Raw genomic sequence first — 15,994 nt, 5'->3', positions numbered from 1 at the left:
AAACGTACTGAAATTAATAAAAATTAATATCTAGCAAGTTTCCTTGAAATCGGTTCAGATGTAGGTATATCATAGCTTCCATATATAATTTCCATAATAATTTGATTGTACACCAAATAATCAATCTGTGCCTGATTGAAGCAAACCAAATAGGGTGTGTAAAGTTTGCTTTAAATCTATTTAGAAAGTATGGAATAGGTTTCAGAGTGGCATGTGTTGGAATGTTAGTCGGTTTACTTATAGATAAAGATCGCATATTTAAGTTCGTTCAATTTTATGTCAATATTCCTTTGAAAAGGCGAGATCTGTTAGGATACATATGTAGAATATTCCCAAAGTGGTGAAGGGTGTCATATAGTCGGCCCAATGCGACTTTACTACTTTCCATACTGGTTTCGACTTCCCGCATGGTATGGATTTTTTAAAGAAAATGTCTTGACTTCTCACAGGCGTGATTTAAAAAAAAAATATTTTTTTGACTTCCCCTAAGCCATTGGACTTTTTAAAGAAAATTTATTTCAAGTACCCAAAAAATACGTGGATTTTATTTTTTATCTATCTTTAAACCATTTCTTTTTGCCACCAGATGGCCACCCTGGATATCTTAACTTTAAGCCAGGCTTTGACTGCATTCATAGGTTTCCTTAAAGTCCTATCCGTATCTCTGTTTATGTTTATAACTAAGTTTACTCTTCAAAATCTCATTTATACTATCTACCTCTTGCTCTCACCAAAATAAAATCATACTTAACTCTCACTCTCTCTAAATGAGTGTCTGGTCTCAGAATAAAAGACCATTGAAAAGAAATTGATCTACATTCACGATTTAGTTTTAATTGATCAACGAAAGGGTGAACATCGATTGCCCAGTGAGAGGTTGAAGTGAAAACACCAAGAAATTGAATAAAAAAACTTAAAAAAAAGAAACAGAAATATATCAATTATTACTTTTGACAAATAATATAAAGAAGTAATTACAACAACAAAAATTCCAAAACAATACCCAAAAACGAAGAAGAGAAATGTATCTCGCCAGACACAAGTACACAAAGTAATTTATTCTTAGTGAAAATAATATCTATTGATTTCGGGGTCAAGTTTCCAATTAAACAATTAACTCAGCTGAGTGAGCAGCATCGTCGTCATCATCAGCACCAACGCCAACAATACACCAGCATAAGGCAATTCCATAGCGAAGAAGGAGGAGGTGGAGAGGCCTTTCCCATCACCGAAAAACAAAACGAGGAAAAAAGAACCCAAATGCCAACAAAATGAAACGCTTGCCGGTTTATTTTCTCCCTTTTATCAGCACCTTCTTCATTTTGTTGTGCCTCCATGTCCCCTATGCCGCCAGCCAAGGCCAGGAACCAATTTTGTGTAAATCGACCATAATACGAAACCTCCATGACATCGAACAGATACGAAATTGTACAATAATAACTGGTCATGTCAAGCTGGTGGAATTCGAGTTGACTCCAAAAATGTTGTTGACTTTACGCCCTTTGGAAGTGGAAGAAATCACCGATTATTTATTAGTCTATCGGATACATGGTCTGGACAGTTTGGAGAGAATTTTTCCCAAACTTCTGGTGATACGTGGTGTCCATCTACTCTATGATCGGTATGGTTTGGTTATATTGGAAAATCGTTATATGGAAAATATTGGTTTAATTTCATTGCTACGGGTTATACGTGGTTCGATACGCATCGAATCAAATCCGTCGCTGTGCTATACCCATACAATTAATTGGGTATCGATATTGGGTAATCACTCTAAAGAGTTTCATTATGTTTTGAAGGTAAATATGTTATTTCCCTATAGTAGTTAATTTATCTACATTATTTCCATCTACATTATTTCCATAAATGTATAATTTTGTTATCTACATCATTATATCATTTATCTACGTCATTTCCATAACGTAGATAAGTTATCTACACCATTTTCATAAGGTAGATAAGTTATCAACAATATTTCCATAACGTTGATGAGTTATCTAAGCAATTTCCATAACACAGATAATTTATCTACGCCATTTTCATAACGTTGATGAGTTATCTACGCCATTTTCATAACGTTGATGAGTTATCTACGTTATTTCTATAACACAGATAAGTTATCTTCGTAATTTCCACATAGTAGATAAGTTATCTACGTTATTTCCATAACGTAGATGAGTTATCTACGATATTTCCATAACACACATGAGTTACCTACGTCATTTCTATGACGTAGATGAGTTATCTACGATATTTCCATAACACACATGAGCTATCTACGTCATTTCTACGACGTAGATGGATTATCTACACTATTGGCAAAACGTATATGAGTTATCTACGCTATTTTCATAACATAGATGACTTATCTACACCATTTTCATAACGTAGATAAGTTATCTACACCATTTTCATAACGTAGATAAGTTATCTACACTATTCCCATAACGTTGATGATTTATCTAAGCAATTTCCATAACACAGATAATTTATCTACACCATTTACATAACGTAGATAAAGTATCTACGTTATTTCTATAACACAGATAAGTTATCTTCGTAATTTCCACATCGTAGATAAGTTATCTGCGTTATTTCCATAACGTAGATGAGTTATCTACGATATTTCCACAACACACATGAGTTACCTACGTCATTTCTACGACGTAGATGGATTATCTATACTATTTGCAAAACATAGATGAGTTATCTACGCTTTTTTCATAACATAGATGACTTATTTACACCATTTTCATATCGTAGATGAGTTATCTAAGCCATATCTATAACGAGTATGAGTTATCTAGGCTATATATAATGTAGATGAGTTATCTAAGCTATTTTCATGACATAGATGAGTTATCTACGCTATTTCAATATCGTAGATAAGTTCTTTAAGATATTTCCATAACACGGATAATTTATCTACGTCATTTCCATAACGTAGATAAGTTATCTGCGTTATTTCCATAACGTATATGAGTTATCTAAGCAATTTCCATTACGTAGGTTAGTTATCTAAGCTATTTCATTAACATAGTTGTGTTGTCTACGATATTTCCATAACGTAGATAAGTTATCTATACTATTTCTTTGACGTAGATAAGTTATCTATGACATTTCCTTAGCATGGACTAGTTATATACATTATTTCCATAATGCAGATGAGTTAGCTTCCTTATTTTCACAACATAGATGAACTATCTAAAATATTACACATACCGTAGATGAATTATCTAAGATATTTCCATAATGCCGTTAAGTTATCTACGTTATTTCCACAGCATAGATGAATTATCTAAGATATTTGGACTACGTAGATGATTTATCTAAAATGTTGGACAAGGTAGATAATTTATCTAAGCTATATTCATAACGTAGATGATGTTTCTACGGTATTTGGATGGCGTAGATGATTTATCTACATTATCTCCTATTTTTGGATGGTTATTCTACGTTATTTATATAAGATAATTAATTATCTACACTATTTTTATCATGTAGATAATTTATTTACTTCGTTTCCACATCATAGATAATTTATCTACGATATCTTCTTAACTTAAATAATTTATATATACTGTTTTCATAACATAGATGACTTACAGGTAAATAATAACCTGCTTTTTTACATAAATTTTATCTACAGTTTTTTTATTTGTAATTTATAAGTTATCTACAATTTTAGATGACGTAGATAAATTATCTTCATTGTTAAAAATTTATTACAGAATGTCAATTTGTACACTATAATTATAGATTATCTATGTTATCTTAAGACGAGAATGACTTCTAAACATACCTTAGATAATTTATCTCGTTATTGTAATAGATACAAATTTAATAGATACACATTAATTTAATTCGGCATTTTCCCCCAGAACAACAAATCACCCAACTATTGTCCCCTCTGCTATGGCCTAAATCCCACCGAACAAGAACGTTATCAGAATTGTTGGTCCCTGGGTAAGCCACAAAAACAAATTTTAGCCGATTACAACAACAATCAATGCCCTGTCAATTGTCCCTCGGGAAAATGTAATAAAAAGGGGAAATGTTGCAGTGGCAATTGTTTGACGTCGTGTGCCGATGATAGCTGTCGCTACTGTTCCACGCTGATAAGTGGCAAGAAATGTGTCAGGGATTGTATACCGCCAAGGGCGAAGGTAGGTGGATTTTTTTAAAATTTGTCATAAATAGTTCTTCCTCTCTTGTTCTTACAGGCCTTTGGCAGACAATGTGTAGCCGATTGCAGTCAATATGGTTTACTGCGTCTAGGGGTCCATTGCATCGAAAAATGCCCGAAAATGTATGAAACAGTGAAAGTGAATGGTGTTCCGCGTTCATGTTCTCTACGCTGTAGTGGAAATTTCACAATTAAAACTCTGGAGGATTTGGAGGGATTGGCAGATTGCACTATACTGCAGGGTTCGTTGACTTTGGAGCTAACCAATTTTAATAGTAAGTTGGATGGAAAAATGCAATGTAAAATAAGACAGGTCGTCGTTGTTGAAGGTCAACGGGTGTTCTCTTTTGAGGGCTTATTGTCTTCCTATGGGAGTTATATTAGTCTTCATATAAATATTGTATATTTTTTCATATTAGAAGTCCTATTGTTTTCGTATTAGAAGTCTTAATGATATTCCAATTAGAAGACCTGTTGATGTTCTTATTGGAATAACTTAGGTAGATACCATCTTTGTCACCCTAAAATAAATCCTAATGGTATTCTTATTAGAAGATCTGTTTGTCTTCATATTAGAAAATATATTGTTGGTCATCTTATTAGAAACCCGAATTGTCTTCTCATTAGAAGATTTGGTGGTCTTCTTATCAGAAGACATATTGGTCTTATTAGAATACGTATTGGTCTTATTAGAATACTTATTGGTCTTATTAGAATACGTATTGGTCTTCCAATTAGATAATCTCTTGGTATTCAATAAGAAGGAAACCCATGATCCTTCAAGTAGATGATCTAATAGGACTTGGATTAGATTATTTGTTGATATTCTTATAAGAGGACATATTGGTCTTCTTATTGACAAACCTATTGGACTTCTTACAAAAAAACCTATTAGTATCTTAATTAGAAGATCTTTTGGTCTTCCAATCAGAAGAAGACTCATGACCCTTATATTAGATTACCTAATATGTTTGGGTTTTAAATTAGCTGATTATATTCTTATTAATTAATCTATAGATCTTCGTACATGAGTACAATCGGATTTATTATTAGAATACTAATTGATTTTCTTATTAGAGGTTTTATTGGTTTTCCATTTTGAAGAAGACCTTTTGGTCTCCCTATGTGGGAGACAATAGGATATTCCTATTAGAAAAAAATAATATATAATAAAAAAATAATATTTGTGGCCTTCTTATTAGTGGACCTATTCGTCTACCAATTAGAATGTCGATTGAATTTCTCATTAGAAGACATATTGTTCCTCCTATCCTAGACCTATCAGCCTTCCTATAGGAATTCCCCTTGGTCTGCTTATTAGAATTATTTTTGACCTTCCTATTTTAAGACCTAATATTATTGCTATTAGAAATTCTATTGGACTTCCTGTTTGAAGACTACTTGGTATTCCTATTAGAAGGCTTATTGGTCTTCCTATTAGGTTTTGGTGTTCCCATTTAAGGCCTATTGGGGTTACTATTAGAAGTCCTATAGATTTTCATATTAGAATTCGAATTGGTTCTCTCAGGCTTAGAAAACCTATAGACCATCCAATAAGAAAATGTATTTGTCTTAGGAGACCGCCCTGTGTTCCAATAAGAATCTCGCTACCTTCAACAAACCCCCTATTCTCCTAATAAAAATGTTGTTTCTCTTTTCGCAGATACCAATATCGACGCTTTAGACAAGGCCCTGGGTAATCTCAGTGAAATAACGGGATATTTAAAAATAATACGCTCACACTATCTGGTATCATTGCATTTCCTGCGTAACCTACACACCATTGCTGGGAAATTTCTTATCGATAACCTCTACGTCCTGTACGTTGTGGATAATCATTATCTGGAAGATTTATGGAATATAAATCAAAGAGTATCACTACCACGCGGCCGTATCTATTTCCACTTCAATCCTAGGCTTTGTCATGACAAAATAGTCCAACTGGGCCAACAACTAAAGGAGACGAATATTTCCATTGCCGATGTTTCCCAAAATTCGAATGGGGAATTAGCTTTGTGTGAGTATTACAATAACAATAACAAAAATAGAAAATTTTAATGTACCTCTCCTCTCTCTCTCTCTCTCTCTCTCTCTCTCTCTTTTCCTCCTTTTTTAGGTGAAAGTATCTTGGAATATTTGAATACCACCGTCGAGGCCGTTAATTCAAACGAAGCACGCATTGTTATCGATTATCTAACCTCCGAAGATTTGGCACCGCTCATCGGTTATGTGTTTCTATATCGTGAAGCCCCCAAACGAAATATCAGTAAACACAGCCGTCATGGTTGTGGTCTGGATAATTGGTTCATGGACTCGACATCGTCCACACAGCGTCGTCATGTCTTGCGTAATTTGAAACCCTACACCCAATATGCATATTTTGTCAAAACATTGACCGCGACCAGTTTTCATTATCAAGTCGATGCCACATCAGAGATACAATATTTTCGAACAGCACCCGCCAAACCGGGACCATTGGCAAAAATCTACTATCGTTCATTGTCGCCCACTGAGATTGTGAGTAGAAATATGTTTCCAATTAGAAGATCTTTTGGGTTTTCTGATTAGAAGACCAATTGATTTTCTTATCAGAAGGCTTATTGATCTTCCAATTAGAGTACCTGTTGGTCTTCCAATTAGAAGAATTATTAATCATTCTGGTCTTCCTATTAGAAAACTTATTTTTTTTCCTGAAAGAGCATCTATTTTGAATCCTATTAGATAAACGAGTGCTCTTCGTATAAGAAATTCTTACGGTCTACCTATTAGTATTCCTATTGGAAGACCTATTTGTATTCCTATTAGAAGATCTACTAGTCTTCCTTTCTAATTGGTCTCCCTATTATAAAACGTGTTGGACCTCTTATTAGAAAACACACTGGTCCTTCTTGTTCGAATAACTCTTGGTATCCATATTGGAATACCCATCGGTATTTACATAAGCAGACTTTTTGGCCTTCTTTTTGAAAATGTATTGATCTTCTTATAAGAAAATCTATGTAACATCTTATTAGAAAATCCATGGACTTTCTTATTTGAAAATCCATGCATCTTCATATTGGATGACATATTGACCTTCTAATTGGGGTATTCTTATTAGAAGTCGTATAGGTATTCTTATTAGAAGATGTATAGGGATTCTTATTAGAAGACGTATAGGACTTCCTATTGGAAGACGTATATGTTTTCTTATGTCGTTCTTATTAAAAGACTTATAACAAGACTATTATAAGACTTCTTATTAGAACACTTTTTCGGGTTCATTTTAGTATTCTATCATTTTACTAGAACACCTATGGTTTTTCTGATTTTCTAATTAGAAAACACATTGCTCTTCCAATAAGAATGACTACTTATCTTCCAGTAGGAAATCCCATTAATCTTTACATTAAACATTCTCCCTCTATCTAATTTTCTTTATCTTTCCAATAGGAAATCCATTGGTGGCCTCCGCGTAATCCAAACGGCATCATTAAAAAATATCTGCTAAAATACAAAATTGTCAAAGGAAGTATGTGAAGCCATTTCAGGATCAAAATCTAATTTCTTACTTAATAACAAAATTATTCTTTATTCCCCCTCCAAACATAGTCCACACAGCCGTACCGCTTGACAAACAAATATTTGGCAACTTCGGCAATTGTCATTGTCCGCGAATGGATGCCGAATTAAGTGGTCCAATACCGATGGACAAGAGCTATTATAATCACGAACAAATTGTTTACGAAGAGGGTCTGTTTAATTTTATTTATGTGTAAGTTCCGATCAAAGCAAAAACAATAACAACGACAACTATTTAAGTACCTTGTTTTTCCCTTTCAGATCCAAGCCTAAAAATGTCACAAAAACCGTTATCACAACTCCAGATTCCGAAGAACAATTCTATTTAACTCAGGCGAAATTTCTAAATGCCACCAAAGCTGAACAGGATTATCGTAAAGAAGATTTTGAAATTGCTCCGGTGCCCAAAATTTGCAATGTCTCACATCCGAATACCAGTTATAAACAGGAAAACAATTGTGTCGAATTGGAAGAGCTGGCATATGATTATGAAGTGGCGGGAAATGTACATTCGTTCCGATTGGCTGGTCTGCAAGACGACACAATGTATCGTATAAGTCTGAGGGCCTGTGTTGAAGGTCTAGCCAATGGTTGTGGACCTGAGACATTGCTATGGGCCCAGACCTTGACCAAAAGTGAAGGTCTACTGTTGGAAAATTTTAAATTGACTCCAGTGGCGGGTGTTTCGAATTAATTGTTGGTTTGGATTTTAAGGAGATTTTCAGTTTTTCTTTTTTTGTTTCTTTTGTAAATAGCATTAGGATATATTGTATGCATGCTAATAGAGAACCAGAGAGGGGAAGTATTCAATAAAAAGAGATATGTGATTTAAAAAATAATTGGAACTATTTTAATTTTCAAGCAACATGACAAGGTTCAAAAATATATCTACCATAACCCTTGGAAGCGATTATGCACATAGTTTTTTTAAAGACAGACACCACTAACGCCATCTATTAACAAACAAATGTAACAGCTTTTTATTCTACCTTAGACAACAACCAAAAGCATAATTTAATAAAAATTTAATGGTAGACAAACTGTATATTCGGTGCTACACCTAGCCGAACAATTGGCTTTATATATTGACAACTTTATTTTAGAATTCTATATGAAGACATTTTGATATTTAGTAGGAAGATATTTCTTCTCCAGGAGGACATTCTATCGAAAACCTTCTTATATTCCAGCTCTTCTATGAAGAAGACCTTCAGCTCCTCTATGAAGAAGACCTTCAGCTTTTCTATGAAGAAGACCTTCAGCTTTTCTATGAAGAAGACCTTAAGCTCTTCTATAGAGAAGGAGGCCCTCAGCTCTTCTATAGAGAAGGAGGCCCTCAGCTCTTCTATAGAAAAGGAAACCCTCAGCTCTTCTATGGAGAAGGAGACCCTCAGCTCTTCTATGGAGAAGAAGACCTTCAGCTCTTCTATGGAGAAGAAGACCTTCAGCTCTTCTATGGAGAAGAAGACCTTCAGCTCTTCTATGGAGAAGAAGACCTTCAGCTCTTCTATGGAGAAGAAGACCTTCAGCTCTTCTATGGAGAAGAAGACCTTCAGCTCTTCTATGGAGAAGAAGACCTTCAGCTCTTCTATGGAGAAGAAGACCTTCAGCTCTTCTATGGAGAAGAAGACCTTCAGCTCTTCTATGGAGAAGAAGACCTTCAGCTCTTCTATGGAGAAGAAGACCTTCAGCTCTTCTATGGAGAAGAAGACCTTCAGCTCTTCTATGGAGAAGAAGACCTTCAGCTCTTCTATGGAGAAGAAGACCTTCAGCTCTTCTATGGAGAAGAAGACCTTCAGCTCTTCTATGGAGAAGAAGACCTTCAGCTCTTCTATGGAGAAGAAGACCTTCAGCTCTTCTATGGAGAAGAAGACCTTCAGCTCTTCTATGGAGAAGAAGACCTTCAGCTCTTCTATGGAGAAGAAGACCTTCAGCTCTTCTATGGAGAAGAAGACCTTCAGCTCTTCTATGGAGAAGAAGACCTTCAGCTCTTCTATGGAGAAGAAGACCTTCAGCTCTTCTATGGAGAAGAAGACCTTCAGCTCTTCTATGGAGAAGAAGACCTTCAGCTCTTCTATGGAGAAGAAGACCTTCAGCTCTTCTATGGAGAAGAAGACCTTCAGCTCTTCTATGGAGAAGAAGACCTTCAGCTCTTCTATGGAGAAGAAGACCTTCAGCTCTTCTATGGAGAAGAAGACCTTCAGCTCTTCTATGGAGAAGAAGACCTTCAGCTCTTCTATGGAGAAGAAGACCTTCAGCTCTTCTATGGAGAAGAAGACCTTCAGCTCTTCTATGGAGAAGAAGACCTTCAGCTCTTCTATGGAGAAGAAGACCTTCAGCTCTTCTATGGAGAAGAAGACCTTCAGCTCTTCTATGGAGAAGAAGACCTTCAGCTCTTCTATGGAGAAGAAGACCTTCAGCTCTTCTATGGAGAAGAAGACCTTCAGCTCTTCTATGGAGAAGAAGACCTTCAGTTCTTCTATGAAGAATTTGTGGTTTTTTATGAGGAAGAATACCTTTGGATTTTCTGTGAAAAAGAAGAACTTCTGTGACAAAGAATAGATAGATAAATCATCAGATCTTCTATAAAATAGAGGAAGACTTTCAGCTCTTTTGTGAGGACAAAGGCGTTCAGTTCATTTATGAGCCAATCTGTTGTGGAGAAGTATTTTTGGTTTTGAGGTTTTCGAATTATTGTTTAAAACCGCTTTACTATGTTCGCAAATATTACTGGCATTGTATTTGCCTACCCTGCGGTACGAAACGTAATAACTCTCTATATTACACAGTTAATTACCCGAATGGAATTGAGCCAACAAATGGAAATAAAAGAGATTTACCCAGAGGCTTAATCACTTGAAGTGGTGAACCCATGCCAAACAAAAAACAATGGTTATATCGACAACAACAACACCAATTGAAATACTTGCAAAATTTATATAAAAAAAAACAAAAATCAATTACAAATTCAGACAAACAAATAAAGAGGTTGATGTCCAACATTTCGATGTTTGATTTTTTAGGTTAAGGTCAGTTTGGGCTAACAATGAAACAGTTAAAGATTATTCAAAAAATAAAATGGGCCACCTATAAATAATACAATACACAGATGTGTAAATAATATTGAATTTATTAAAATATTTGTGTATCCCATTTGGGCGCCATCTATTTATTAATCACACACATATACACACTTATGTAAGATCTGTACCAAAATCCAGCAGTTGTTCAATCACCTCTTGCACTATCCCATGCACACCTCCATAAATTACTACTGTATGACTGTTAATACAAAACTTATTGGGAATCCACTTCGGCGATCGGTAACCAAAACTGGTTCATTACCAAAAAATTTCCATTTCAAGTCACGTTTTTTTCTATCGCTTGTCTTGTTTTTTTTTTTTTATTTCAATTCCCAGGTATTTGGTACTGCAACAACGATGCTGCTTGTTAGGCTCCACTTGTCGCGTGTCAAGTCAACAATAAAAATATTAAGTAGCAGTTGTTGTTGTTGTTATTCATGAGGTGCTACATTTCATCTCATAAATCTGTACCGAAGGGCAAATAACCTTCATATTTTCATATTTAATATTTATAGTCCAAAAAAAGTTACGCTGGTGATCTGTGGGATTTTTACTTAGTGATTTTGTAACCAGGAACATAGGATATTCTATGAAGAAGATCTTCAGATCTCCTATACAGTAGAGGACTTTCAGCTCTGTTATGAACCAGCTCTATTATGAAAAAGAAGGCATTCTGCTCTTCTATGAAGAGGAACTTTAGATCTTCTATGGAGAAGAAGACATTTAGCTCTTCCATGAAGAAGAAGGCCTTCAGTTCTTCTAGGAAAAAGAAGAAGGCCTCCTGCTTTTCTATAAAGAAGAAAACCTAAGCTCATCCGTGAAGGATAAGACCTTCAGTTCTTCTATGAAGAAAAAGACCTTTAGTTTTTCTATGAAGATGCATATTTTCAGTTGCTCTATGAAGAAAGCCTTCAGCTCTTTTTGAATAAGAAGGCCTTAATCTATGAAGAGGAAGACCTTCAGCTCTCCTATGAAGAAGAAGAAGACCTTCAGCTCTCCTATGAAAAAGAAGAAGGCATTCAGCTCTTCTATGGGGAAGAAGAAGAGGATCTTCAGCTGTTCTATGGAGAAGAAGAGGACATTCAGCTCTTCTATGGAGAAGAAGAAGAGGACATTCAGCTCTTCTATGGAGAAGAAGAGGACATTCAGCTCTTCTATGGAGAAGAAGAAGAAGACCTTCAGCTCTTCTATGGAGAAGAAGACCTTCAGCTCTACTATGGAGAAGAAGACCTTTCGCTCTTCTATGAAGAAGGCCTTCAGGCATTAAATGAAGAAGAAGGCCTTCAGATCTTCTATGAAGAAGAAGCCTTAAAGCTGTTCTATGAGGTAGTCATTCAGCTCTTCCATGAAGAAGAAGCCTTTCAGCTTTTTTATGAAGAAGAAGAAGACCTTCAGTTCCTCTATGAAGAAGAAGGTTTTCAGTTCTTCTATGAAAGAAGGGAGATGACCTTCTGCTTTTTATAATGAATAAGACCTTCGGATCTTCTGTGGAGAAGACCTCCAGCTCTTCTATGAAAAAATTGTTCCTGTTTTGGAATCAATTGCTGATCGTCGCCAATATTAGGCCTCTCATTAGAAGGTTTCCCAATTTTCCACAAAAGACCCCCTCTTATCTTTTCTACAACAACCTTCCATTGTTTTATATAAAAGCCCCACTAAATCACCCAAAGCATTTTTTTTCGTAATATTGAACCAAATTTCCTGCATGTTATTACCTTCTCAGCATTACAGCAATCTATCATTACGAATGTGGCAGTAGTTAACCCGCATGCGCAACATAATAACAAAATATAAAAAATAAAAACGCCCAGTTATCGCATAAAGAAAACAACGACGACAACAACAACTGCAAACAAATAAAACATTTAGCGTTTAATTCGACAACAACAACAATAAATGGGCGGTGAAAAACAACTTTCGTTTGTTGCTGCTGCTACTGCCGTCTTTGGGGCCGATTAACAGAGTGACTTAATGTCATGGTTTATATTTTCATTTGCATCATTTGCCATAGCTGGAATGGACTGGACAAGGTGGGTAAAGCAGATCTCCGGCTGATGTTGGCTTATTTTCCACATACCAAATAACCGGCCAACTATGCAATGGTCATACTTCTTTTCATTTGCTTGGGTGGCAAGGGGAGGTGGGGTGGGATGGTTGTTGCTGGTTGCGTGGAATGTCGTTGGGATTTTCCATGAGGGGAGCCGTGGTGGAGGAGGAGGTGAAGAGACCAAAAAACCTGGTGACAAGCTTCCGTTGTTACATCAGTTGCAAAAAAACAAAACTGAAAACAACTAACAAAGTAAACATCACCATTTCACATTGCCGCCATCGGCTATGGTAGCAACGAACTTCTTCGGAGCGATTTGGACGTGGAACTAATAATAGGTAATTACTAGTTTATTTCTTCTTTTTTACTCAAACTGAAGTAAGACATGCAACTTAGTTTGTTTATATAATTTTTGTTATTGTCTCACTTGTTTTGGGTTACAGCTCTCAATTCTCTGCTCCCCAAAATCTTCGGCCAGCCTCCACTTCACTTCTTCTCTCCCATAATTAGGCTGCTGTAAAATCTTTGCCCATAAGGGATTTTGATGTTGCAAACAAGTTGTCAGCAGCAAGTATGTTTGTTTATACCGCGCAACTTATAACCAGAGCCACTTAAATCCAACCGAAATTGTATGAAAACAATAAAAACCCGAATACCTTGCCATGATGGCAGTTCCACTTTTTCGTTTGTTTGTCTTTTTTTGTTTTGAGATTGTCGGTTTGTTTTTGTTACGGGATTTACCTGTTGTTATGCATTTTTTACAAACCCAACTAGCCAAGCGACAGTTACATTTGAACCGTTAAAGACGATGGTTGGATTTCGCGCTTAAAATATTTTTGCAAGCAACAACATTTAAGGAAGTGACTCAAAAAAATTTAATAGTAATCTTACAAAAAAAATCTACAGCCTTTTAAATCATAACCTCAAAAATGTTGTGGAATATAAAATTGCTACCGAAAATCTATTTACTGTTCGTCCTGCATTCGGCAAATGTTATGGCATTTACCCGCGAAATCGTCAACGACAAACCACAGCTACAAGAAAGACGTAAGGATATCATATTCGAATTGACTTTGAATGTGAAATGAGTTAAAAAAAAAAAATCTAATCCTAACTAGTGAAAGCATCGTTAAGTTCGCACGAGTCGAACTTTTTTTAACTTCCATCATGAGGTATACATTTAAAATGGGTGTAATCGTTCGAAATTTTTATATATGGCGGGCTATGTCATGGTCAAAATTTGGTAGGAAGATTTTATACCTAATGAAAGCCAAATAGGTTAATCCGAAACCACGACGGATAATAAGGAGGTTATACATTTATACATTCAAAATTTTGATAATTTTTATATATAGCAGGAGTATGTGCTAAATTTTGGCAATTCAATATGAAGAAGAAAAATACTTCAAATCTATTATGATGGAGAAGACCTTAAGATTTTCTAAGAAGAGGAAGACTTATATGAAGAAGACTATCAGCTCTTCTATGGGTGCTATCCTAAAATGTAGACCAATATTGAGAATTTTTGGTAGTTAGATTTCACGCCCAATAAGAATTTGTAGAATACCCCTCTTTGACTGTCAATGAAGCAGGCCCCACGTAGGACGTCAATAAAGAAGACCTCTCGTTGAGCGTTACTGTAACAGGCCCCATGTTGGGCGCCAATAAAGAAGACCTCTCGTGGAGCTTTATGTAACAGGCTCCACGTAGGGCGTCAGTGAAACGTTGGTTATGTTGGACTGCAAAACGGCTCTGAGCAATCTTATCAGATGGATACTTTGTATCGTGTTTGAATGGAGATTGAAAGTCTGCATAATGAGCTGGTTTAGGGTATTTATCCTTACTCCGAGTAATCTTATCAGATGGATATGATGTATCGTGTTTGAATGGAGATTGCTTAATGAGCGGTGCAATGTGAGTACGATCCAGCACGACCATTGCTTTGCATTGCCTGGATGAGTTGTCGGAATTGTGCGTCAGTAAACTGCGTCATATTTTCGTCGAAAGACAGATTTTTGTCGCTATCGGTTTTTTGTTGTTCCTCGGCTTTAATGTCGCTGTCCGCGGCCACTTCGTTGAGCGTCAATTAAGAGGCCTGTTTCAGTGACTTCCAACCAGAAGCCTTCTTTAAATTCACAAATTCGATTCTTCCCCATAGAAGAGATGAAAGTCTGCTTCCCCATAGAAGAACTGAATGTCTGCTTCCTCTTTAGAAGAGCTGAAGATCTGCTTCCCCATAGAAGAACTGAAAGTCTGCATCCCCATATGGTAGCTGAAGATTTTCCTCACCTGCTACCATCACCTTCTTCTCCAAGAAGAACTGAAAGTCTGCTTCACCATAGAAGAGCTGAAGGTCTTCTCTCCCATAGAACACCATTGAAGAGGGCTTAAGGTATGCTCTCATAAAAGGGCTGAAGATCTTTCTCACCATAGAAGAGCTGAATTTCTGCTTCCCCATAGAAGAATAGGTCTGCTTCCCCATAGAAATATGCTAAAGGTCTGCTTCTTATAGAATGACTGATGGTCTTCCTCACCATAGAAGATCTGAAGATTTGCTTCTTATAGGTGGCCTGAAGGTCTGGTTCTCATGGAAAAGCTGAAGGTCTGCTTCCTCATAGAACATCTGATGATCTTCCTACTCATGTAGTTGATTATTCAATGTTTCAAAGCAGGATAGTGGTTTCTCTAAATCCTCGCCATAGAAGGAAAGAAGGTTTTCCTCCCCAAAGAAAATCTGAATGTCTTGAAGAAGAGCTGAATGACTTGAAAAACAGCTGAAGGTATAAAGCTCTGCTTCCCCCTAGAAGAGCTGAAGATCTTCTTCTCCATGTAGTTGATTATACAATGTTCCAAACAAAATAGGATGATGCTGATCTTCTAGAAATTACCGGACAGCCTGGCATGATTGATGAAATCGAAGGCCTCGATAGGTCAAGAGCCATCATAATTATTCGTTGCTCGGTCTGTTCTGATCCAGTCTAATAATATGTGTAGAATTGAAGTGACAGGCTGTCGTGGAACTATGCGGAACTACGGAATCCATGCTAATGAGAAAATGATTCTGATCGATAGGAGGAATAGCACCTAAAGTGTCATTGCTACTGTGGCAGAATTGAA

The 15,994-nt window shown here is 36.1% G+C and overlaps 1 protein-coding gene across 1 annotated transcript; it reads left to right on the top strand.

Moving 5' to 3' along the window:
* Window positions 1–1,271: 1,271 nt before the first annotated feature.
* LOC133328278 (insulin-like peptide receptor) lies at window positions 1,272–8,441 on the top strand. The gene is made up of 8 exons (XM_061536827.1): window positions 1,272–1,799; window positions 3,882–4,166; window positions 4,224–4,461; window positions 5,850–6,203; window positions 6,303–6,703; window positions 7,619–7,697; window positions 7,787–7,940; window positions 8,009–8,441. Exons 1-8 carry the CDS (start codon window positions 1,272–1,274, stop codon window positions 8,439–8,441), a joined length of 2,472 nt encoding a protein of 823 aa, XP_061392811.1.
* The last annotated feature ends 7,553 nt before the right edge of the window (window positions 8,442–15,994 follow it).

This window comes from Musca vetustissima, unplaced genomic scaffold (genome assembly GCF_032173495.1).
Source record: "Musca vetustissima isolate MV318-11 ecotype Yass unplaced genomic scaffold, APGP_CSIRO_Mvet_v1 utg11186, whole genome shotgun sequence".
NCBI lineage: Eukaryota > Metazoa > Arthropoda > Insecta > Diptera > Muscidae > Musca > Musca vetustissima.
This window is presented reverse-complemented; position numbering and strand designations above follow the sequence as displayed.